At 44.2% G+C, this 25984-nt stretch overlaps 1 protein-coding gene across 1 annotated transcript; it reads left to right on the top strand.

The window, feature by feature from the left end:
• The first annotated feature begins 1020 nt into the window (after positions 1 to 1020).
• On the top strand, positions 1021 to 25592 carry ALOX5 (arachidonate 5-lipoxygenase). Its single transcript, XM_030951304.1, has 14 exons — positions 1021 to 1209; positions 4950 to 5148; positions 6878 to 6959; positions 8557 to 8679; positions 11923 to 12029; positions 13547 to 13719; positions 14447 to 14593; positions 14680 to 14883; positions 15119 to 15205; positions 16897 to 17075; positions 19730 to 19851; positions 21974 to 22074; positions 23926 to 24096; positions 25318 to 25592. The coding sequence occupies exons 1-14, from the start codon at positions 1060 to 1062 to the stop codon at positions 25495 to 25497; spliced, it is 2025 nt and encodes a 674-aa protein (XP_030807164.1). The 5' UTR covers positions 1021 to 1059; the 3' UTR covers positions 25498 to 25592.
• Positions 25593 to 25984: the final 392 nt, after the last annotated feature.

Raw genomic sequence — 25984 nt, 5'->3', positions numbered from 1 at the left:
CTGCAAATGGGGAACTGGTTGTTATGCACAGTTCGGATCTCCAGACATGCTGGCGTTTGGTGTTACAGAAATACAAAGACAGCAGGGTGTTTCAAAAGCTCAGAGGAATCCAGGGAATAAAGCATGGGCACATACAGGAGTCTAGCCCTGAGGAAAGTGTGAGCTGTACACAGATTTGCACATTTGGTGAATAGAATGGGGGTACAGTAGGGTGTGAGTCACTATTCCTGGGAGTGTTCAAAAAACATGTGGTTATGGCACTTAAGGACATGGTTTAATGATGAATTTGAGTGGACTTGATGATCTTAAAGGTCTTTTCCAATCTTAACAATTCTTTGGTGCTATGATAGAGTGAGTAACTTTGGATGGTGAAGACAGTGGGATATCTGCAGTGCGTAGTGCGTTGTGTCAGTGTAGTGTGAGTGTAAGGAGCACACAGAAGAGTAGGTGTGCCTGCACACTGGGGTGGTTTGGGGGTGAGGTTACAGAGTGCAGAGCAGTTTAAGATGAAATCCTGTAAATGTAGAGGTGGTGAGGCACACGGGGCTGTGCCGACGTCAGCTGTGCCTGGCAGGATCAGGAATACTGTGTGGAGCACTCTGCTGCAGAGCTGAGAGCTTGGATGCTGTGTAGAGTTGTGAAACTGTGGAAGGTTATCAAGAGGAAAGTAGAGCACGGAGGGCTCTGTAAATCGTGCTGCCGTGGAGCTGGTGCACAGCAGGAGGGCAGGGGCACGGACTGAGCGCAGGGTGAGGACAGGGCTGGAATTCCGGGCGAGGGGCTGCTGTGCCAGGGCAAGGGCTCGGGGCAGGGCTGGAATTCCGGGCTCGGGGCAGCTGTGGCAGGACAGGGTGCCGGCCGGAGGCGGCACAGGCGGGATGAGGTAGGTGTGCCGGGCCGGGCCGGGCCGGGCCGGGGAAGGGGCGGGCAGCGCCGAGCCGCCCTGCACGGTGGCGGAGGAGGCGGTGGCGCTGGGCAGGGGCCGGGCGAAGGCAGGAGCGCGGCTCAGCAGCTCCGGTGGGGCCGAGCCGAGCCGAGCCGAGCGGCGGGGACCGGACCATGCCGTCCTACACCGTGACGGTGGCCACGGGCAGCCAGTGGTTCGCGGGCACCGACGACTACGTGTACCTGACCCTGCAGGGCACGGACGGCTGCAGCGAGAGGCACCTCCTGGACAAGCCCTTCTACAACGACTTCGAGCGCGGCGCGGTGAGTCCCGGGCGCTGCCGGCCCGCACCGGCGCCACCGCGCCCTGCCCTGCGGACGGGGCAGCAGCTCCGGCACCTCGGCCGAAGCCCGAGGGGCTGGGCAGGGCTGGGCTTTCTTTTAGCGCCTGTCTCCGTGTGCCGGTGCTCCGGAGCGGTGCACCGAGGCGCCCGCTCCCCTCCCCGGCCGCCCGGCATCCGCATCCCTGCCTGCCCTAGCAGCCAGCCCTGGCTGCCGTCAGTCAGACCGTGGGAAAGACGGGGCTCTTTGGTTCGGACTTACCAGGGGCTTTCACATCTCCTCGCACTTTCTTTACAAATACTAAAAAAGTAGTGTGTTTCTTGTTGATAGGTGATGTTTAGGGTCAGTATTTACTAATAGTCAGAGCACTGTTATCTCAAAAGAATTAAACAAAGAGGTAAGAGCATCTAGTGGGAATTACAATGCCTGCCAAGACAAATGTGTAGGGCAGCGTCAAAGAAAGTTGAAAAACAACATGAATGTGTGAGAATGAAGTTGTGGCTGGGCTATCAGCTGTGCTCTTCTTCTTAGCCCAGATTTCTGCTGTTAGCTGTGCCCTGGCCTCTCTGTGGTCCTATCACCGTGTTTCAACTATCCAAATGTAATTGCTTATACTCTGAGCATTGGTTTTGAATGGCATTTATTTATTTGCTTATTGTCCACTCTGGAAAGAATAGACTTTTTTTTCTCCCTTTTTCCAAAATGTGGATTTTGCCTGGAAACAAAATTCACAGTTTCTAGAAGGTCTGATGAGATAGAAACAACTTTGAAAGTTTTAAAAAGATATTCAGAAGTTTGGAAGTTAGATTCCCACCCCATGTACAAGTGAGTCTTCAGTGTCAGGGTGCTGCTTTGCCTTGAGGTGTGGTTTTTCAACCATGTGGTTCGCAGCCTGAATTTCATCCATGGTCTCTTCTGTGTTAAACATCGTGGACACACTTAATAAAAGTCAGCATTTTGAGTAGGTGTTGATGGTGTGTATGGTTGTGGTCCCCCAGATATTTACCAGCCACTGCTACTGAAGTTAATTTTATTTCACGATTAGACATTCATTAACTTCGGACGTTGTTACCTGAATCTCCCCAGTGGACATCCAGTCATTGGTTCTCTCTTATCTGCTGAATAGTCACATACTTTAGGCAAAACTGAACAACATTAGCAAGAGAGGTTGAAGGAGACCTCAGACTGTCCTGCAAACTCAGGGTTAGGGCGTTCTCTCCCAGGAGGGCTGAGCCCTGCTCAGCTCAGGAGATCACCACCAGGGTTTTACTGACCAGGCAGTTTGCTCACTCCTGGGGATTCAGGGGGCTCTGATGGAGAGCCTGGCAGTTGGGCTGGATCCTGTCACAGGGAGAAAATGCCATGATGGAGCATTCAGTGTCTGCCCAGCAGCAACGGGAGAGCCGCTGTGGGAGCAGATCCAGCAGGAGCAGAGATATATCCACTAGTTGATATGGTGGGTGAAATACTAGGTGATATAGAGGTGTGGGTGTTAGCAGCAGTCAGTTTTTCAGCATGTATTTATTGTGGACCATCAGAGTAATCTGTGTTCTGTAAAGTGTCTGGCTCACTGGACACTTGCAGTACAATATGCTGCATTTTGGTTTTGAGGATGTTTTCTTGGGGAATGCAGCATCTTTTTCCAGGTACCTGTTGAGGTTACCTTGTGCCCAAAACACTGTGTCTTAATAGCATGTTGTACAAGGGAAGGAAGGAAAGAAAATTAAAATACCAGTACAGAACCAAAAAGCTAAAACTGAAGAAGGCCAGAAGACTTTGAGTTTGGTTGGTTTGCAAAATGTAGCAGTTGTTTTCACAGTTCTGCCTTAAGTGTTTTATTCAATACCATCTTTATTTTTCTTTTCTGCAAAGCAATACAATTGTTAATTGTTTTCTAAAACAAATAACACTCTTTAGTAAATGAGCAGAATTTTGCAGCATTATTTTGTAAGTTGTTATCTACTTTCCAGGTTTGGGGTTTTTTTTCCCTGAAATGTTGGGTCAGGCTCTGTAGTTCCATTCTCCTCATAATGTCTTAATTTGCACTATTGCAAATTGGGCATATTACTATATGTGATTAAAGAGGGCATGGACCAGATCTGAATAGGAGATTTGCATGGCAAATGTTGACTGAGGGAAAAATATGTGGAAAACCCTGAAGGAATTTGCACAGTGGTAGCTCAGTTGTAGTTTTTCTGACTCACTTCAAGCCCTGGACACAGGCAATGTTGAAAGCCATAGTTTCTTTTCTTTTCATAGTGTCTTTTGAGTAAATTCCGCTGGTGCTGAGTGATTTCAAAGTTTTTGATATCCCTCAGTTCTCTCTTTCCTTCCTGTTCCCCCTTCATCTGCTTTTTTGCTTTAATTGAAAGAAAAATACGAACATGTATTTCCAGAAAGGAAATGCAGCTCTTTGCACTTAGAGTTTTATGCTTATACAAAGAGGAGTTGTCTGTGCCATCCTTTTTCCAATATAAGAATGGTCAGTAGGAATCTCTCCTCAAAAAGAGACTCAGGTTTTGCATGAGATTAAATTGCTTGAACAGCATGGTACAGGAGTTTGGACAGTCCAATAGTCTTCATTACTTCTGTTCTCTCACTCTGCCCTCAAACTGTATAAAAGCTCCTTGTATCTCTGGTTTGCCATACAGCCGCCCTGGTGTTTATCAAGGGACCTCATACAACAAATGGCATAGAAGCCTTGAGCAGCCAAGTGTCAGTTCTTACCTGCACCTTGTACATTCTCTGTAACCTGACACACCTTTATCTATTAGCAAAATTGTTATCTGAGGTGAGCCCGTGGCAGTGCTGCCTTGGAGGCAGCAGAAGCTGTGTGAGGTACCAGGAGGGAGCCTTCCCTTTCAGAAGTGCCATTAAAATTGGAATTGTGATGGTCATAAAAAGATTAAAACCCTCCAGGATCATTTAGGTTAATTTCATGTCCTTCTTGCATTATATCAACAGTAACTACGTTAGGGCTCTGGTAATATAGGCATGTAGGCTGTTACCAGAGGAATGAGTTTCTTTTGAAAGCTGGCTGTCAATATGGCATTTCTATCAACTCCTTGGATCTAATTCATATTGCTCTTTAATTTAAATCTTATGTGTACATATCCCTGGGTGTGACATTGTACTTAAATTCCTTTGTACATCTGAGCCTTACAAACATAAAATGTACAATTGTCCAAATTTTGGCTGTATAAACATAAAATCTACCATTGTCCTCATTTTAAAAAGGGAGAACCAGGAAGCAAAAGACAAAGTAGATTTTGGTGATCTGGATACTGTCCTTAGTCTGAAGCACACATAACTAACACACAAAGGTCTTTAAATTCCTAGTTCAATGTTCTAATCTCTTTAGCATCTTTCCACTCCAGTTGGATGAGTAGGTGTGCCCAAGAAGTATCTCCTTCAGCTCTTGCTAGGAGAGTAGTGAATGATTTCATTGGCCTGCATGTTTTTCTAAGACTTGCACACATTTCAAGGAGTAATATTCTTTTTAGGTTGCATCCAAAAATGTTTCTCTGTTTCTAGAGTGTTTTGCATGTTATTGTTTGTTCCTTTTTTCATCTTTCTATTGCACTGAAGTCCAATAATGGGACCTCCTTTTTTCACCCACCAGAAGCTGGAAAGCTGTGTGAGGAAAGACTAGGTATGCCTGGGTAGTGCTGGGGATGCTTTCTGCATATGCAGTGCATCACTGGCTGTATTCTGCTCTGCAGGTGGACTCCTATGATGTGACTGTGGAAGAAGACCTTGGAGAAATTCAGCTAATAAAAATTGAGAAACGAAAATACTGGTACCAGGATGACTGGTACCTCAAGTACATCACTGTTAAAACACCAGTGGGTGACTACCTGGAGTTCCCATGTTACCGCTGGATTACAGATGAAAAGGAGGTTGTCCTGCGAGATGGAAGAGGTGAGAGCTATTAGAAACCAGATTTCCTGCAGAACACCTGGAATTCTTCCATCACTCCTTCCCATTTCTCCACATACTTCCCAATCTTCTCCCTTCAATGAAGACCCTCTGCCAGACCCCTGCTGCATCCTACAGAGTGGCTTTCCCTCCTAGGAATGCTTTCTGAGCAGCCTGTTGGGCACTGGCAGTTGGGTTGGATGTTTTGGGAAGCACACACGAGGAAGAGTCCTAATGCTGGCTTGTTACATGGGTCTTGAATTTGAAGGTTGACCCTAATGCCAAATTTTTTACTGCTCCACATCCCCATTGCTGGAAGCCCTTTTGATCTAATTAGAATTACTGTTCTCTCTTTGTTTCATTCTGAGCTCCTAAGTGGCCCATGATTAATTGCCTGTAAATTGTCTTGTTTTCATGAGAATGAAAGAAAACCCCAAAGCTGCTCAGCAGGTGCCAGCTGAAACAGCAGCTTACTTTTCATTCATTCTCTTTGCATGCTGTCAAGTCCAGGACAAGGCAGGGTGATGGATTTGACTTCTCCAAGTAATGGTGACCAACTGAGAAAGGTGTTTTTAAGGGTTTCTGACACCTACTTGCCATGACCAGGGTTTGGGCAGACATTTGTCACTGATGTTTGCTTGTTCCTCTCTCTGGTCCCTGGGGTAGATTGGCTACTGTCGTGTTCTGCAGCATGAGTGCTTGAAAACAGCTGAAACAAGTGTGAGGTAGTAGGAAAGAAATGTTTATATTCCCCTTACCTTCTTGGCCACTCCTGGCTGGGGCATTTTGTGCTTGAAGTCTTTTGTCCTATAATGACAACTATGTGTCAGTTTATTTTTGTTGTTTCCATTTTTCATAATTTGGTTTATAGCAACTGTACCACTTCCATGGAAGGCAGCTTTGTGTGGCTTTCAGAGTATGGTGAGGCAAAGGACAAGAGCAAGCGAAACTTTCTTGGTAACTTGGACACAACCACCTGGAAACCATTAGCCATGTACATTATCAGCTGTATTACCTCTGATATTACCAGCCCCAACCCCAAACAAGCTTTTGTCATGAAACTTCTACTGGTTTTATCTGCCTCCACATTTGTGTATGTAAAGTGAGTCTTGTACCTCGCCCTTTGATCACTAAGGAAGTCTCTGTGTTATTTAATGTTATATTGAATTCATGGTCAGAAGAGCAAAATGTCTGGAATGGAAGTGTCATTGTTTTTTCTTTCTGTTCTTATGACTGGAAGATGTGATTATTTCCCCAAGCTGGCTGGGGAGAGCATTGCTCAAGGGGAGAAGCTTGGAGATGTTTCCTGCACATGTCATTTAGCAGAGAAGATGATCCCAAGTAATGTTGTGGTTTCTCTTATTGATGGAAAGTCCCTTAGATACTGAACTGTAAAATTAGTTCCCAAAACTCTCTTCAGACCATTTAACACTAGATATGTACAGCAAATGTCTGCATTAGAAATCCAAGGTTATATACAGTTGAGACAGATATTCCCAGATTTTCCCTTGGAAGCACCAAGTCAGGAGCTTGTCTTCTTCCACAGATTCTCTAAGGACCTGTATGTCCACTCAAAATTGGACTAAATTGGATCATGTAAGCATTTCCCACAGAAAATTTGTAAAGGTGTAGATCAGAAGTTTGAAGGTTTGAAAACTTTGCTGTCCTTCTCAACACCTGGGCAGTGATAGGTAGACGAGCCTCATAACCCTGTCTCTTTTCCCTGCTACAGCAAAGCTGCCCCGAGATGACAAGACTCAGATCCTCAAGCAGCACAGGCGCAAAGAGCTCGAATCCCGTCAGAAAATGTACCGGTGAGTTTGCACTGCTCCAGGGCCTGTCCTCCTCAGGTCAGAGTCTGGCAGAGTATATTCACATTGCCACATGTCTCTAATTACTCAACTGCTGGATAAGAGAAAGCCTAAATTGATATGTTGGCATATCTGGTTTTTACTTAGATGGAATTCATTGTACAGTGATGATCACCCTGATGCAAGTGGCATTATGGATACTTGTGCCTCCGATATGCCAGTCTGTGAGACTTCCACGGGAATTCAGTGATACAGCCTCTGTGTGGGCCCTCTGGCACACCATTGTGCTTTCAAGGAAAACCTTCAGGGAAGATTTGAAGGCACATTTCATTTGTCTCTTACAAGAAATACTACAGTTTTAGAACATGATCTGAACATGTCAGCTTTTCCTGGAGCTTTTTGGCTGCTGCACCAAGCTAGCTTGAGTTGTTTCCTGCACAGTGAAACAACTGGCCCTGTGAAAGGGTGTAGTGAAAACCTGGCCCTGTTTGAGTGAACTGGAATGTGCTAACAGAACACAGCTGTGATATATAAAAATCTCACATATGTATATTATACCTATATGTTTCACACATATATATATATGTACATACATGTATGTATTATATATCACATATATATTATGCTGCCATAGACATTTTTTCCTAGTCAGTGTCATGATGAGAAAATTCTGTCTTTTCTCAGAGGATAACTCCAGAAGGCTTTAGACATTGCCTTTTGCTAGAGATATGCTCTGTTAAAATAACAGAAGTTTCTTGCGCTTGTATCTCTTTATTGGGAGACTAGGGGTCAGGGCAAAGGGTCTATTCAGGATTGATGGAGTGAGGCTTGGTGTGTGTATTGTTTATTTCATTTGAACAGGAAAGGCCGTTCCCTACAAATTACAGGAAATAGAGCAGAGGAAAATATGGTTCAAAAAGAGGTGTGCCACAAAATTTTATTTACATATGCAAGAAGGAAGGCAAAACCACTTGTAATTTCAGGGAAATAGCTACTAAAAATTCTGATGCATAGCTGATAATACAAGCGCAGTCTGCGTGTGGCAGGCAGTTTGGAAATACCATTGAAACAGTATTCTTTACAATTCACTTTCTTTTGTTTTGAAATAAAAATGGGGCAAAGAATGTGTGCCATGGCCACTAGGAGGTTGAACAGTTAAATCAAGACTCCTGGATAGGGCCTTTTGAAGGAATCTAAATACATGCCTGTGTAGTTTTAGCTGCTGTATCTCAGTTTTGCAGAAGTGCAGCCTCAAGAAGGAGCATGGATTGGGCAGCTGTCTCTCTGTCCCCTCCCCTCATAACACATTTGAAGCTACTGCCAGTTTCAACCAAATGTGGCAGGTGTGTCAAAATATCACAGATATTAAATTACTCCAAGTTTTGTGAAGGTAGGTGGCCAAGTAGATGCCTTTCAGTCTGCTTCAGGATTCTGTGGGGCACTGGTAGGTGTTGATGTGGTGTAAATCACTTATTTTGGCCTAAGTGAGTCTGACACAAAATTCTTTTATAGCAGTGAGCCACCAAAACAGTAGAGGTCAGGACACAGCTCCCATGCTGATAAGGTTTTATGGTTAGTCAAACCTCTCTTATTTTCCCAGCTGGAAGGAGTGGCATCCAGGCTTTCCCCTGAGCATCGATGCCCATTGCCACAGTGAACTGCCTCGTGACATCCAGTTTGACAATGAGAAGGGAATTGACTTCATTCTGAACTACACGAAAGCGTAAGTGTTTGTGTGACTTCAGGAGTCTGCAGAATCTCTTTTGGGGCAGGGTGAGGACCTGACCACCTTTTAGGTTTCATTCAGTCTCAGAATTGGATTATTTTCTCCAAGTGCTGGATAAGCAGCCAATCAAAGTATGAAAGTAGGAATTTAATGGATTTCTTATTTTATTTTTTAGTTATCAATATTTATGTTTTTCACACTGCGAACTGACTGAGCCTCTGCATTCTTATTGGCTGTGGTTTTGGCTGTAGGCAGATGGAGACACTGGTGAACACTGGTGGAAACATCAGCAGGACTGCAGGCACCTGAGACCTTGACCTTTTCACTCAGTTGTCAGAATTGCCCCCTGGAGATACCTTTCTCCTCTGACTGTTGGTGATAATTGAATCTTCTGGTGGCATACACAAAGAAGGTTGTTATTTATCAATGCACCCTTGACATCCTGCTGGAGAAAATCTCTTCTGAGCAGCTCATCAGTTATCCACACCTGAGCGCAATCTGCTGGGGGCAGCTAAGTCACTGTCCACCCACTTGCACATATCATGTCATTGAGGAAAACATTGGATGGCCATTGGATGAGCCTGAATAATCAATCCTGCAGAGCTCTGGAATAGCACAGTGTCAATGAGGCAGATGGGACCTCTCTGACCCGTGAGTCTCCTTGTGTGCTGCCTCAAGTGCCCAGGTCATACAACACTGTCTCAGATATCCCACCATACTGTCAGGTGGTGGAATAGTCTGACATGAGACAAGACTGGTCCTTACATGTCAGAGCATTCTGGGTATTTTATTTATTCATTTATACAGCTGAATTCAGCTGCCAAACCAGAGTCAAGTCAGCATGGTGTTAGCCAGTGCAAAGCAGCTGTTCCTCAGCTCACACAGAAGATCTGAGTGATGCAGGAGCAGCAGCACCTGAATGCCAGAGATGAGAGGTTTGCCATTAGGAGACATAAGCAGTTTGGAGGCTGCATTCCCCTTCCAGCAATCCCATCCTGCCAGGCCGTGGCATGTTGTCAGAGGGCCTGAGCCATTGCCAAGTGAAACTTGGAAGTGACTCAAGAGAGTGCAGGGACATCTATCTTTGTCATTGGCTGTAAGGGGCCCTCCCCATGAAATAGGAACTTGAAACTGTGTAGCTGACAGCCAGCCATTCTGGATAACTGGTATGACGCAGAACAGATTTTCTAAGCAATGGCAATGCTTCTTGTCCGGCATATTTGGCTGGAAAATCTAGACCTATGTTTCTGGTCAAGTGAGTTATGAAAAATCTTTGGAGAAGAGTTTGATAGCCCTTATCTAGCTATCCTGATGTGCTTTGGGAGCTTGGAATAACTGTTTGCAGGAGTGGAGTGGAGATACATGGGGGAAGGCATGGGGCTTGTCTTCAGTTTGAGTGCAGTTGGAAGGAAGACAGAGAAGTATGTCTGAAACCCAAAGGCAAAGTGTAGCAGTGGACAAGGAGAACTTTTAAAGGAATATGTGAGAGCTGGGAGAGTTATATGAGACATAGGAAGATGTGGAAGAGGGGAGGGGAAAGCCCTTTTTCTTGGGACATGTAAAAATGAACTTGAAGGGAGATACATCTTGGATATTCTTTATGCTGTTGCAAGGTTGGATTTTTGGATACCAGTGGCAGTGGATAACTCTGTAAGTTTAAAGGATTAATTATGTGTAGGTGGAGATAATCCTGAAGGTGCCTGGTGCTGACGTGACCTACACTATCTAGCAAATGGAAACTCAGCCTGGATTCTGTGCCAGAAATGCAGGCTTGTGTAGCTATTTTGGACCAGTGTTGCATTTGGGCAGATTAAGTTCTACAAGCAACTCTGACTTTTTTTTCCTTGCTCTGGTTTCTAGTGTGTGCCAGAGAATTCCAAGTTCTTGATTTCTTGAGGAAAACATATTTTTGTTTCCTGAGTCCTTTGGAAGTTTTTGTACAGTGATTCTGTGTCCCTGTTGGGTGTGAGAAGACCTCTGGAGACACCATCATCTGTTCTAGCCCAGACAGTTGTGTGACTTTTACTTCCAAACATGCCTCCAGGCGCCTCTTACCCTTGACTGCCATCTGCAGCAGCAGCAGGAGCCCATTCTACATGCACCCCATCTGGGTTTAGTGCAGAAGCAGTTCCTTTGTTTTGTCTGCACTGTGGTCATGCTGGTCTAGAGCCCTCCTTCCAGAAAGCCACTGGCTGTTTCTCCGGGCTTTTTGTCCTCTCCAGCCAGTTCTGATCCAGTCTTTTCTGTATGTTTGATGATTCTAAATCCAGCCTCCTGGATTTATATATTATATATTATTTAAATCCAGCCTCCTGGGATTCTCCTCAAATTCTTTTTGGGAGGCCTTCATGCAGCACTGTGACTTTTCTTTACTTTGTTGTCTGCCCTGCATATCTTCGTGTGCTGTATGTGCTTTTATTTGTGTGTTTGAAGGGTTAGTGGGAAGCCAGCTTTCTTTTTCAAGTTCATTATTTGCTTTCTAGTCAAAGTAAATGATTTCCATCTAATAGCAGCAGTTTAGCATTTAGGCAATAATTTAGGACTCATCATTTCATATAAAGGGAACTTGCTTGGCTGTGCTGTGTTTGCTGAATTAGCAGATGAAGTCAGACATTTCTGGCTCCCAGCCCGCTGTGTTCATGTGATGTGTGCAACTAAGAGCCTTGGTTTCTGAGGTCAGATGGGAGCATCAAGTTTATCCAGCAGCTCAAATAAACAGCTCTCAAAAACTCAGGCCTCACACTTTTGGGATCCAGTCTGGCCTTTGTTGTGTAGATACTTACAGTACCTGTTGTTCTTTTTAGGAATAGTGGCTGCCTGATCCTGGATTGTCTTCTGACTTGGTGCTCCTCTCTGAGTCTCTTTGTGTCACCACACCACTTTCTGAATTGGTGTTGGTAGTGCCCTCAGCACTCTTAGCTGATGTTAACCACTGACAATGTGTGAAGCACCAGCTTTTCTAACTACAGTTTTTATAGTTCCTAAAGCACTGCCACTGTAGGCTGCTGAGAACAATTCTGGAATGGAGTTCTGTAAATGCAAGAGCAGAAGTTGGGCTCTTGATTTGCCTTTCAGTCTTGTGTGTAAAGGTACAGCCTGCAATAGTAATTCTGTAGGGTGGCTACTGCCACATTCCACTACTAAAGTAGTGTTTAGATAAATAAAAACATTGAAAATAATAGGAATGGATATTGAGAAAGCTGGAGATTATTTTTTCCAGATGTTTTGGTTTATTTTTAGGATGGAAAATCTTTATGTCAACCGTTTCATGCACATGTTCCAGTCTTCCTGGAGTGATTTTGCAGATTTTGAGAGGATTTTTGTCAGAATCAGCAACACAATCTCTGGTGAGTTTATCAGCATTTGCTCATGTTTGCGTCACAGAGTGACTAATTAGTTGTCTTGTTTGATCATCTGATTAGGATGGATGTGGCTGACCTGCTCTTCTGCTCTCCAATGAATAAACTGTATTCTCTGAAGTTTTACTCTTCTTCAGGCTGCCTAGGGATCAATTCACAGAAATAAGAGCAATTATGCTTTTCTTTGGTATAAATACAAGCACACAAGGTGGCAGAAGTATTAAAAATAATTACAGCAATTTGTTACATTTAATAAGGTTGCTTCCTAAAGTACTTTTAACACAAGAATTAAATATGATCTGCAATTAATTTCATTGATAACATTGATAACTTATGAGGAAAGCTCCAATTCTGTGACATTTAAACATTAAGCATCGGTCTCAGTTACGTTAGTACAAATCTCAGTTTGCTTTTTTGCAAGCTTTGGCAGGTGGTTCAAGGCATTTTTCAGTCATGCAGTTTCTGTCCAAGGTGCTGAGTAATTTTTTTCTTGATGTAGACTTCAGATACAGCAGCAGATTCATTAGGCAGTTGATGGAGATAATGTAAATGTCATTTTATATAAACTTAGCTTTTTCTGCTCTATTAAAAAGCATTGTGGGTTTTAAGACTTTTTTAAAATAATCACTGCATTCCCTTGGGGCCTATATTTTAAATATTTTTACCCTTTTTAGAAAAATTAATTGCTTTCAGAAAAAGTCTCGCCTTGTTTAAAACTAGCCAGTAGAGGAAAACTTCACTACCTTCATTTTTCCCCTGGGAAAAATGGGATTTTTCATATTAACTGAAGTGACAACATGACATTATGAAACAGAATACTGCAACTATAGAAAATATCCAGTAATACTACATATGTAATAATAAAGAAATGGAGTATCCAAAACCAGAATTTTATTGAGATGTTAATCTGGGTTTATATCAGCAATTGAAAAATAAATAGAGGGAAAACAAGTCAAACAAGCAAAACAACAAATGAGGAGTTTTACTGAGCCAGAGTCCAAACCCTCCCCCAAATTTCCTTCACCCAGCTCTAGCCTACAAGAACTGCTCCAGCCACTGCTGTTCTTTCCCTACACACATTGATGTGCATTTCCCTTCTCCTGCTTGTGCCACCTGTTTTTGAACTTATCCCTCTGTACTGCATGCCCTGTGAATTTGAAGAAAGGGATTTAAAAATTTCATGGAAGACCTGAGAAGGTGGTTTACAGATGAAGAGAGTATTTTCATAAAAGTGAAATATTTTATTCCTCATTTCCTCTATACATGGATAAACAAATTATCATCAATTTAATTCTTCTCAGTGTGAGAAGCAAGAATTAAATTTTCCATTTAACTTCAGTGATATTTCTTAAGTCTGTCATATTTTGAATCCTTTTCTTGCTGCTTTCTCTATTCAAAGTGGCAGTGCAGAACTACAAAAAGGTGAGGGGGAAAGGAGGAATCCTACAATGCAGTAGGTATTCATGCTGCACAGACATTGATGCTCAGGCTTGCTTTTCCTTTAGAATATGTGATGCAACACTGGAGGGAAGATTTTATGTTTGGCTACCAGTTCCTGAATGGATGCAATCCTGTGCTGATCCGGAGATGCACAGAGATACCCAAGAAGCTGCCTGTGACCATGGATATGGTAGAATGCAGTCTGGAGAGGAACCTGACACTGGAGGAGGAAGTGAAGGTTTGGCTCTGGGTCAGGCTGGGCTCCACCTGTTCCTTCTCACGTCCTCTAATCTCCAGAGTCTGTTCTTACTGCCTTCAGCCACATCTCCTTTCTTCAGGATGTGTGATAGGTCATGGCAAAGATGCTTGTCTCTGCAGGCTGGCAGTGCTCCTGTTGGCTTTCCTCCTGCTGTCCTGCAGCTGCAGGCCAGGCCTGTCTCCAGGTCCAGTGGAAGAGCTGTAATCTGCAGATGAACAGTCCTTTGTCCCTGGTTTAGGTTAGGGATTGACTGAATGCCTCAGAAGGTTAAGGTGCCTCTTCCTTTCCTGGCAGGGTCGTTCCCACTAACATGCTGAAGAAGCGTTGACAAGGGTGGTGCCTTGCTTTTGTTTGTACAATTAACACAAGGTTCTCTTCAGCTGGCAGGGTGAAACTTGCTTGAGTGTCACTGCATGAGTACCAAATACATAGATGCTCTTTGCTGAAAGGCTCGCTGCCAGACTCTGCAGACACAAGTCGGGTAGTTTGTGCAATGGTTCTTGCTGTCTCAATGGCATCATTCTTGAGCTGCCATGAGCAAGGGCAAGCCAGGGGTAGCTTGTAACCACTAGGCTAGTATCAGTCTCTGCCAGGACTTCCCATTCCTTTGTTCCAAGCTGCTTGCATATCATTAAAACACATAATGCTTATAATGCTTCTCCTTTTTTGTTGTTGTTGTTGTTATTGGGTTTTTTTTTCCCCACAGCAAGGCAACATTTTCATTGTGGACTATGAGCTGCTTGATGGTGTGGATGCCAATAAAACAGACCCGTGCACAATACAGTACTTGGCTGCACCCATCTGTCTGCTGTATAAGAATCTGGAGAAAAAAATTGTACCCATTGCAATCCAGGTGGGCTTGCTGTCAGGGTCAACTGTTTGTTGTCACATTTTAAACACGAAGGACTTGGGATTTCATGTTCTTTCTATATCTTTCAGCTTGGTCAAAAGCCTGGACCAGACAATCCCATCTTCCTTCCTTCAGATGCCACATATGACTGGCTTCTAGCTAAAATTTGGGTCCGCTCGTCTGATTTCCACATCCACCAGACAGTGACCCACCTCTTACGGACACACTTGGTGTCAGAGGTGTTCAGCATAGCCATGTTCCGGCAGCTGCCTGCTGTGCATCCCCTCTTCAAGGTTAGTTCTGGCAGGAAGGGCGGGTCTCTGTGGGGTGGGGTGAGGTGGGGTGGTTATCACATCACTTGGACAAACCAAAAGGAAGTTCTGGTGGTCATTCACCTGAAAAAGTTTCACTGGCTGCCCTGCAAGATAAGATACAGCTAAACCACCTTTAAGGACTTCAACCTTTACATCTGGCTGTTGAATTCAAATTGAGAATTTTCCTTCTCTCATTGTTTGTTTCATTTCCCAGCTCTTGGTGCCACATATGCGGTTCACAATAGCCATCAATACCAAAGCCCGAGAACAACTTATCTGTGAATGTGGCCTTTTTGACAAGGTGGGTAAACTCCTTGTGAATCTTCATTGTTCATGTCAGCTCCTCCTTATCCATGGTTCTTTGCTCTTCATGGTTCCATATGTACATATCCTGTAATCATCACATATTGCTTTGTCCTGAGACCATTCTATTAAAGGGCAAACATAAGTAATGCCACCTGAGAAACAGGCACAGAGAACTGATGCTTTGTTGTGCTAAAGACGTTCTCTTTTACCTCTAAGTAGCCAAATCAGATGTGGCCAATGTCAGTCAGTATCTTGCTCATTGCTGATTTGCCTTTGGGTTATAATATAGGAGTACACATGAATTCCTGCATATGTATCCACATAGTTAAGCCCCCAACTTCTTTTAAATACTCAGTTATTCATCTGTGAGCAAAGGGATTTGTGATTGCAAGTGGAAATCTTCATCACAGAAAGACATGTAGGTAAGACAGATTTCTAAGACCACAAACAAGTGTGTTTGGATTGCAGACTGTCTTCTTGAGTTGCCATAAGCAGCAGACCTGCTAGGACGGAATCCCAACTTCATGTGAGTCAGTGAAATGTAGCTGTATGTCATACCTGTATCAATGGTTTGGATGAGGGCTGGCATGCATCCTCAATAAGTTCACAGGTGACACCAAGCTCCCTGGGAGAAATGGAATGCCACATCTAGGAACTGCATCAGCCTGGCACACAGCAGTCTCTGTGACAACATGCTAGGAGCGTGCTATGAAGTTTGGGGAGGTTTCACAAGCCCTTTCAAAGAGGGAGCCTGTGTTTCAGGCCACCTCTGTCCTCGTTGCACCAGTGGCACCAGGCCAAAAATAGCTTCCTTGCTTCAGAGTTTTTCACCCAAGCAGAACAGAGGGGTTAAATCCAGACTCCTTTCCTTGTTGTCTATACTCCACTTTGCATCCCTTTGAACAGAAGTGTCATGTACATACCCCATGCATGTGGGATGAGTGTGTGGGTAAGACCTGCCAGCAAGGATCTGGAGTTCCAGAATTTGTTGGTTCCAATGCAGATGAACAACCAGCTAGAGGACAGTAAATGTAAGGTCACAACTACTACTACAGCACTACATCATATGGTAGAAAAGCAACTTTTGGGAGCTCTTGCACAGTGATTATCTGAAGAGTTTTGCAGTGCTGTCTGTTGTGGACATGCTGTGTTTTTCAAATATAACATATACTGAAACCCTGGCCACTCACCCAGCAGGATTGATGTCCTGGCATTATTTCCAGGGTGACTAAGGGTAGCCTGCATCCCTAAAACCTTGCTCCTAAACTACTCTGTAACAGCACTGTCAGTTTATCTTAAGTCCTCTTCTAACACACTCAGGGCTGCCTTCCTTCACACACGCACTGCTGCTGGAGCACAGGGCTGCAGGGAGTGCCATGGGGCTGCAGGGAGTGCCATGCTCTGAGGTTGCTGTGCTTTATTAGTGTATTACAGTATAGGCAGTACCCATGGTGCAAATGTGGATATTAACAGTGATTCATGGGAGAGGTGTGAAATCCCTACAGTCAAAATGCACAGTTCCAGTACACCTCTGCAGTTTGGTACTTTGTGTGGAGATGTGGTTTTCTCCTTGAAAAACAGTTTCACCAGCATTCTGTATCCCATCTCCTGCAAATTTGTAAAGCCAGTCTTGGCACAAAGGGAACACAATCTCCTACTGTTCCCATCTTGCTGTTCTTCCTGCAGGCAAATGCCACGGGTGGAGGAGGACATGTACAAATGGTGCAGAAAGCAATGAAGGATCTGACCTACAGTTCCCTCTGCTTTCCTGAGGAAATCAAAGCTAAAGGAATGGACAGCAAGGAGGATATCCCCTACTACTATTACCGGGATGATGGCATTAAGGTCTGGGAGGCTATAAAGAGGTAAAAGACCATGGTTCTAGATATTGGCTAATAAAGTCACAGAGACACAGACCTCCTTTTTTCCCTCCTCACTTTGATCTTCGTGGCATCTTTTAAACAATATCTGGGCTGGTTAATCACATAGTGCCTTTTCCATCCAGTATATCTTATCTGAGGAAAAATATTTAGTCACGCACACACGCTTAAAAGACTGGTAATTCCTGTTTTTTTCTGTGCTGTTTCCTTGCATTCTGTATTTCAGAGGACCCTTTACAAGTATGTACTCTTCTACAGAATTTCACAGAAATTTAGTGAGTCAGAATTTAGCCTGCACAAGGAATTTAGTTATTCTTTTTTTAGCTATGCACAAACCAAGAGAGGACTCAGTTCTCTGAGCCAACCACGTGAGCTCATCAAGGTTCTTGTGGACTGAAAATATAAGCTTGGCTCCATTATGGTTCTCTTTTGAAACTCAGTAAATTAGGTATAAACTGGTTGGAACAAAACCTTTCTTAAAATGTCTTAAAATTTCAAAGTCTGAGTTTAATCAAGAAGGGCAGCAATTCTGAGTAAGGAGAGGTACTGCAAGGCTGCTTGACCACACAATCATGGCTCCTTTTCAGTTCTGAAACACTGCCTTGCGTGATTTTTATGCATTTTATTCTGCAGTGGCATTTAATTTAACAAACAACATATTTTTGCATGGCATAAGTTGCTTACCAAGTATGCAGCTGTTTCTGATCACATGACTTGAAAAGCATGATCATTAAAAATCAGATCTTTTGTGTACACAAAGTAGGAGTTTTATGATGCAAGGATAATGTTGGAAGTTCTGGGGACATCTTTGTCTCCTGTGTCTTCTCTGTGTTTTTACAAGGGCTTATCTTGCAATATTTCCTGCAATTGCAAGTGCCCATTTGAGAGAAAAGGAAGTTGTTACTTTGCTGTGGTTGTTTTCTTCATGAGGTCCTTTTTTTTTTGTCCTCCTACTCTTCTCCATGTTTTCTTTGTGGATTGAGATATGCCTTTCAAATACCTGGTAATACTGAGTCAACTCAATTCAGTTTGAGTGTTTGTGGGTGTTGACCTTGCTGGAGGGTGATGTTGCACTGCCTCAAGCTTGGCTGGCAGCTGTGAATTGTTGGGTTTATAAATGGAGTGGGCAGTGCCCTTCTGAGTGTGTGAGCTCCTGACCCATGAACCCATGGCCATGCCTGTGTCTGCTCACCAGGAATCTCTTACACTCTGCAGGGGTATCAGTCTTCACTTTTTTGATGAAATAATGTCTATCCCCAGCATTACTTCACATGTTGTAGATGGCCTAGGCCTAAGGAAGCTGATAAGGTTGTTCCCACAGAAACCATGAGTCTCACATAGCAAATTTGTGAAGTCCTCTAGTCCTCTTCCTGTTTCTGATCTAACTGCAGATAGATACACCAACCCAAAGATATTTCAGCCCCAAAGGTCTCACCCACACTTCATATACTAACTTCTGTTTGTATGGAAGGGGGTCTGAAATATTGACATTTTTTGAGAGGAGGATCCCCTTCCTGTATCACCAGGCACCAGTGCCAAATGCATGGAGACAGAACTCATGGAGAGCAGCTTTCTCTATGCACGTTGCAAAGCTTTTGTTTCCTTCTCATTTCCTCTGGAAGCTAAAATTACTTAAACTTTTAGTGTTTATTAATTCAGTTATTTGTCTGCCTCAATGACAGCTCTTGATTGGCTGATAGGAACCACATTGACAGATTTGTAAAAGTCTCCAAATTGCAATAAATGTATAAAATGTAAAAATTTCTATTTTATTAAGGGATAAATCTCTGTCGGGTAACAATTCTTCTGTCAGATTCTACAGTCAAGTGTTTCACCCTATGGGTTGTTGTCAAAATATTTAGCAAGAGATTTAGCAGGGTACCTGCAGAGAATATCTCAGCACAGCTCCATTAACCAGTCATTCAGTCATGAACTGCAGTTCTTCAGGAAATCAGGATTTCCTATTTTCACTACTTTCAAAACTACTGGTGTTATCTTAGTGTTTTCAGAGCCTGTCTTTCAGAGGTGAGCTAGCCTGGGAAGCTTTCCTAGGAAGAGGCATCTTGAGAAGAGGAACTGAGCAGGAAGGTGTCTGCTGTGAACAGTGGGCACAGAAATTAGCTCTAGACCTCTTCTTCCCAGGAGAAGTTTCCTGGGCCACTTAAGTATTTCACAAAAAGGATATCCAATGGGAGGGGTCAACTATTATCATTCAGGAGCAGCTTTGGAGTGTCCCACACACAGGGAATGCTACTGGTATCACAGTTTGGGAACCCCACTGCCCTGTGTGGGAGCTGTGTGGATATGCAAGAGGGAGTCTGTATGGAGTGAGGAAAGGATGTAGATGTGATGACAGAGGTCTGTGCAGGAGCAACGCCTCAAATAAGAGAATAAAGTGCACAGGATTTTTCAGGGGTTGCGATGTGGTCCAGGATCTTTTTGTTGGGGGAAGAAGTGATGCTGCAGTCCTAAATGAATCTAAGTTGCCTCTGTTAATTCCCACTGCTTGTAGGAAGAAGATAGGAAGGTTTTGAGACCTTCTCTTGCCTTTTTCTGTTTAGCATCTGCAAGGTCAGAAGATGATCTTCTGGAATGGCAGACTTGCATTCTCCTTTCATTTTGTTTGTTCCTGTCTGCAGTTTTGCAGAGGATGTAATTCACATCTACTATGAGAGCGACGAGGTGGTGTGTGAGGATGTGGAGCTGCAGGCCTTTGTCAAAGACATTTATGTCTATGGAATGAGGGGTGTGAAAGCCTCAGGTAAGGTGGGATGGCCCAGCTGGGTCTGCAGCTTGTCCAGTCCCTGCTGGCAGCAGTGCTGAGGGCACAGCACAAGTCAGAGACCTGCTCTCTTCTTGGGCTGAAGGAGCTGGGTTTTGTTGTGAGACCCTGGCTCAGGCCATCTCTCAGGAGACAGCTCCTTCCTTTGACACAGATTCTCATAGTGAGCTTGAGCTCGTGTAATCTCTCTACACAGGGGGCAGGGCCTTTGATTTTGTCTGCTCATGCTTTAAGCATTGGGGGCAGTGTCTGTGTGTGTTACAGCCACCAGGCATACTGATGGACATCAAGGAGCAGTGAGGCCCCTTGAATCCTCTCCTCCAAACCTCACACTAAATAAGAACATGTAATAACCTCCCAGGAGTATATTGCTGCATTTCACATTTGTTCAGCATTTGTGTCGTCATTGAACTTTTCTACTCTCTTCAAAAACACTCATAATTTCCATGAAATATTTTCCTTTGCTCTGTCTCTTCTCACTGCTTTTCTTTTCTTGCAAACCATTACTTGGCCATGGGAGATCTCATCCATAACATGGCTCAATTTGCCTACCTGATTTAAATACTCCCCTGTTGTTCCCTAAGCATGTTGCTCTTCTCTTCCACACACATTTTTTTCCAAGCAGATTTTCAGGAATTTATAGAGGTGGCTGGGGATTCTTCCTATTGTCCTGTCTGATTTAAATCTGTCAACAGCTGTTGGCCAGTGACCTAGGGCAGATGGCTCTGCATGCACACATTGGAGTGCCAGATGTCCAGGCAAGGGTGTGATGTTTCCAATCATTTTGTTCTGGTGGATAAAAGGTTCCTGGGTTCTATCTGCCTGGACAGGCGAAGGTTCGTTTTTGTTTGTCTAGCTGTCTCTTAGCAAAAGCTTAGAAATGTTGTTCTTCCTGGTAAGGACTTCATGCTTGACCTAAGCATCATGATATGAGACAAGTCCTGAGCCTTCCGGGCCTCCAGCTGGGGTGGGATGCTGCAAGAACCACTGGTGGGAGGACTGCCACTACAGATGGGAAACCTACCAGGCTTGCAGCATCTCTTTCTGCACTGCTGCTGCTCCAAGGGTTGTATCATAGAGAATGGAGATTTGGTAGGGTCTCTAAAGAATGGGAAGAGGCTAAATGAGGGAGACTGTGGCTTCTGTTTCTTCTCTGGGAGGGCTGCTGTGACTGGGAGAGTGCCAAACTCCTTTAAAGATGAGCACAGTGTACTGAGAATAGCAGGACACAGGAGGGGATGGTGCATCCTCTGCTCTTTGGGCTTGGTGGCTGGCCAGAGCTACCTCTTCCCTCTTGCAGGCTGAGTTCTGCATCAGGTTGGTGGTGGAGATATGAAGGAGCTGGCACAGGCAGCCTGGGCAGGGGCAGCTTGCATACTGGGACCAGTGGTCATGTTGGGCTGGTACAAGGTCAGGACTGATTTAGTGAGGTCAGGACTGATACAGGGCTGGGGTTACTTCACTTGCAAACTATTTCCCTAGCCCCTGACTATTCTGTTTTTTCTTTATATAACTCTGATTATTCTCCTTTAAAGACAGCTTAATGCAACTATTTCTGTTCCTCATTCTGTTTGTTTTTCAGAAGTTCTCATTTCCTCACTTCCCATTTCAGTGAATCAACTCTCCCTGCGCTCTTTCTTGCAATTCACTTGATTGCTGAACCTCAGACCTTTATAAATACAAGCACATGGTCGCTTCTTCCTTGGCATGAACCTTCCCTACTCACACTGCAGACTGAAGAAAAACGGAGCACCTGAGGTCCCTGCCCTGGGGACTCTGGGAGTTCCTTGCTGCAGGGTAGGTAGGACAGGAACACTGGTTTTTAAAGGCATAATTATACTTTTTCTTTCCCTTATGGAACACCACTTACTTTGCAAACAGTGGTGATGCCTCAGAGACTTGTATGAAGCAAGGCTGTTTTTACAGCTGCACAGCCGAGGCACAGAGAGGTGAGAGCTCCTGTTGGACCACACAGCAACACTCATAGACTGCCCTGCTCTTCAGACACTGCTGCATGGCCCTCTGACCCATGGGTTTTCATCACTGCTGGGTGGCAGGGTTACTTCATTGCTGGGTCAAGCTTTTCTTCTCCCTCATTTAGGGTTCCCTAAGATGATCAGGACACGAGAGACACTAGCAGAATATCTCACAGTGATCATGTTCACTACATCGGCTCAACACGCAGCTGTGAATTTTGGTCAGGTAGGAACCTGTGGGAGGACTGTTCTCCTTTCTGGGCTGGGAGGTACATCCACCAGGGCATTTTTTAGTGGATGTACAGAATTTCATTACTTTTCTTTCTGGTCAAAATAACTGCAGAGCCATCTACAAATCCCTGTGAAGTCTGTGGAAACTGAAGTAATTTGGAAGATGAGAAAGGCATTTCAAGTCCTACATATGTACCAAAGATCAGATTAGGGGTTCTAACTCATATATTTTAGTTTTGTTGATTTTATTACGAGAATAATTTTTTTAAGCATTTAAATGGCATTGCTGCTCATTTCTTGAGTTTACAAATCAAATGGCAACTTTGAGCTTCCTCTATGATGTTTGATGTGTCACATGCTGATAACCTGTGTTATCCTTGCCTGCCTTGACTGACATATGTCTGCCCTGAATCTATAGTAACCACCTGCCTTTCAAATGCTGTTCCTTTCAACATCAAGACATTTTGGCAAGCAGCTTTAACAGCCAGAAGCAAATCACTTTGTCAGTCGCAGAGCTTTTTCACTGAGTGGTGGTCAGTCACTGGAGCAGGCTCCCGAGGGAAGTGGTCACTGTTCCAAGCCTGTCGGAGTTCAAGGAGCATTTGAACGATGCTCTTAGTCTGATGGTTTAGTTGTAGGTAGTTCTGCAAGGATCAGGGAGCTTCCTTGCTCCCTGGAAGGATCAGGTTCCTTCCAACTTGAGTTATTCTATGATTTTACAAGGTTTGGTTTTGGTTTTTTTGCGTGTTCTCACTTCAGGCATAGGTGGTCTCTGAGATATCATCTCAGAGATAAGCAGAGAGACCAGCTTTCTTATGGTGGTTATTCCCAAATACCCTACATCACTTTTTATGCTGACCCTCCTGTCCACCCCTGCAGCTCAGGAGCCCTGCAGAAGGTCTGGAACCTGGTGTCTAATGAACTCACATTACTGCTGTGGCATGTCCATAATCAAGGACCTCTGCAACTGTTCCCTTCTAACTTATCTTTACAACTGATTGAGGCAACTCCCAGTGCCCCCCTCAGAAAATCCTGTCTGTTCAAGTACCACCAGGAAACCATCTCTAATTTGTCATACAGAGGATATGCAGCCCATCAGTAAAAGCATCTTCAGCCATGGAAGCAAAAGGCAGAGAGGGCTGAGGAGGGGAGGAGGAGGAGGAGGTGGCTGTGCACTTCCCCTCAGGCAGAGCAGGGGCAGAGAAGGTAATGAAAAAGTGCTTGGGATAGAAAGGGTTCTGGTAACTGCAGCATCTCAGATGCTGGCAAAACTCAAGGTCATATCTGAGGCAAAATGAGACATCAGCATCTCGCTGCACTGAACCAGGCCAGAAGTGGAGTTCCCAGTCTGCTGCTCACCATGGCCATATCTGCGTGCCATAGTCCATATTTCTTGATGAACCAGCATGCTTTATCTCTGTTAGTATCTGAGCACATGGGCATTCAGTGTGGGCATGTTCTTGGAGGAAATTTAGCATAAAAGAGAAGCTGGAGTAAAGGTGATTGCCTCAGGTTATCAGAAAGGAACTTTGTTTAATAAAATATTTAAGGCCTTAGCCAGTCTGCTGAATTTGGGCTGTGTGGCACATGCCTGTGGTTAGCAGAATAAATTCTCCCATTTGGATTACCCAACTCTCTCTCTTGTGAGTTCCTGAGCAAAACAGCAGGGACTTTCTTGTCACCTCCAGTCCTTCTCTAGAACTTCCCTGTCATTAGTATCTTCTCTTTCTGAGGGACTCCTATTACAGAAGCAAACTCCCTGTTGGCAAACTCCTGGTTTTCTTTGGTGTGTTCCTAAGCACCAGCCACTGCAGGTTCTCACTGTGGTCTCCTGCTCTTTGTGCAGTATGACTGGTGCTCCTGGATTCCCAACGCCCCACCGACAATGCGCTGCCCTCCCCCAACAGAAAAGGGCACCGTCACCATCGAGCAGATTGTGGAGAGTCTGCCAGACAGGGGACGTTCCTGTTGGCATCTTGGAGCTGTTTGGGCCTTGAGCCAATTCCAGGACAAAGAAGTAAGTCAACCTCCCTGCTCTAGGTGCTGGAGATGTGAGACCATGAGGGCTACGGTGAGACTGCACAGACTCATGAGACTGTAGTGCTGCCCTGTGCTTGACTTGGCCATTTTCACCTTTCTGTGGAGATGTGTCAGTGCTGTGGGTTTGCCTGTGTTCTGCCAGATGCAAACCAGCTCTGAGAAAGAAGTTGTATTTTTACTCTGAGGCTGTCTCAGCTATAATCAAAGTTTTTAAGCTTGAGCATGGCATTGCTTGAAAAGGATGCTGGTGTGGGAGGCAGAGGGCTGCAGAGGCATAAGAGTTGTGCCTGCAGTGCTGGGGAAGAAGGCACAGCAATGCTGTGTCCCCATGTCCTGTTCCTTTGGAAAATCTGCTCCAGTGCTATGTGTACTGCAGCTGTGGCTTGTGCCTGGCAGGTGAGGAGTGAAAACAAAACAAACCTACAGAAAGCTTTGCAGGCATGTAAAGCCATGCATGGCTACAGGTCTGTAGCCATTCCCCTCATGTAAAATGAGGTTGTAGGTACCTGGTTGTTTCACACAAGGGCTCTGGAGAATGTGTTTTGAAATCTTTAAATAGAAAATGATGGACAGAGGATACTTTAAATCAGTTTCTCTGTAAGAAGAAAGCAGTACTAGCAGAGAAGCTTGTACTATGGGAAATAGTTCCCAAAGTGCCCAAAGCAATGCCAGTGTGCATCTTGGCTGTGCACTTTTCAGTGCACCCTTGGAGTCCAAGCTGACTAAAGCAGCTGTCATATTGAACTCTGAAAGACAGTTTGAAGTCAACAGAATCTTCCACTGCCGCTGAATGAAGTAGTCATTTTCCTTTTAAACCTCTGTCTGTGAATTTCCCTCTAATGCTATCCTTTTTTCTAGCAGCACAAATGTTTGGGTGGCTATTCAGAGATGTAGCATAAGAAGCTTGTCGGACTGACCGCTGCCTGAATAAAAGTGCATAGTTTTCAGGGGATGAGGTCTCTTCAGGTGAAGGAGTGCCATATAGACACCTGAACCAGCACCACAGAAAGATGCAGGGATGGAAAGAAGCAACCAGCAATAGAGGGAAGGTGTAGGCTAGCTTAAACATTGATAATACTATTTTAATAGAGGCATTTGTGAGGAGAGGCTCTGGGTGGTGTTCTGACAAATGGCAGGATATTGAAAACTAATTGCCTTTGCTTTCTCAAAGCATAGTTTCTTGGTGTTTTTCAAACAGCTGTTTCTGGGCATGTACCCAGATGAACACTTTGTGGAGAAGCCAGTGAAAGAGGCTATGGCAAAATTCCGCAAGAATCTGGATGAGATTGTCAGCACCATCACCGAGCGCAACAAGAACAAGAAGCTCCCTTACTACTACCTCTCCCCAGATCGTATTCCCAACAGTGTTGCTGTTTGAGCACATGGCCAGAAGAGTTTGAAGGCCTGTAAAGCTAATGATGTTTTTCTGTTATATGCTTCTTCAATTAGCTTCTCAGAAATGGGTAAGAAACCCACCCTCTCCATCAGAGCTTGCCTAAGTCTATTTGAACTTTCAAAATAAATTTGGTTATGACCAATCTTGCAAATAAAATCTAACTGACAACCCTCTAGGTCAAATTTGTTACAAATTTATTTTTCCAGGATTTTTAAGCTAATCTTAGAATCAATAGACATGTTATCTTTCCCTCTCCTTGTCAAAACCATATAATCACAGATTCACTTACTCAGTGGAAATAGTATCATGAGCAATAAGCAAGTCACATTTTAAAATCCTTCCTGTTTTTAATAGGTGACACTGGTGACATAAAAAAATATAACATTTAAAGTTTATGCATTGTTTTGAATCTGATTAACATGAAGTATTTTCACTACCATCATGAATATCCTAATCAGGATGAAAGTAG

This window comes from Camarhynchus parvulus, chromosome 6 (genome assembly GCF_901933205.1).
Source record: "Camarhynchus parvulus chromosome 6, STF_HiC, whole genome shotgun sequence".
NCBI classification, from domain to species: Eukaryota; Metazoa; Chordata; class Aves; order Passeriformes; family Thraupidae; genus Camarhynchus; species Camarhynchus parvulus.
The sequence above is the reverse complement of the archived record's forward strand: the minus strand, read 5'-3'. Positions and strand labels throughout refer to the sequence as shown.

Excerpts from the sequence above, each read along its gene's own strand:
- ALOX5 (XM_030951304.1), top strand. The coding sequence starts at position 1,060 with ATGCCGTCCTACACCGTGACGGTGGCCACGGGCAGCCAGTGGTTCGCG. Across the intron at positions 1,210-4,949 it reads ACGACTTCGAGCGCGGCGCG|GTGGACTCCTATGATGTGAC; the intron begins GTGAGTCCCGGG and ends TCTGCTCTGCAG. Across the intron at positions 19,852-21,973 it reads GAGGGGTGTGAAAGCCTCAG|GGTTCCCTAAGATGATCAGG; the intron begins GTAAGGTGGGAT and ends TCCCTCATTTAG.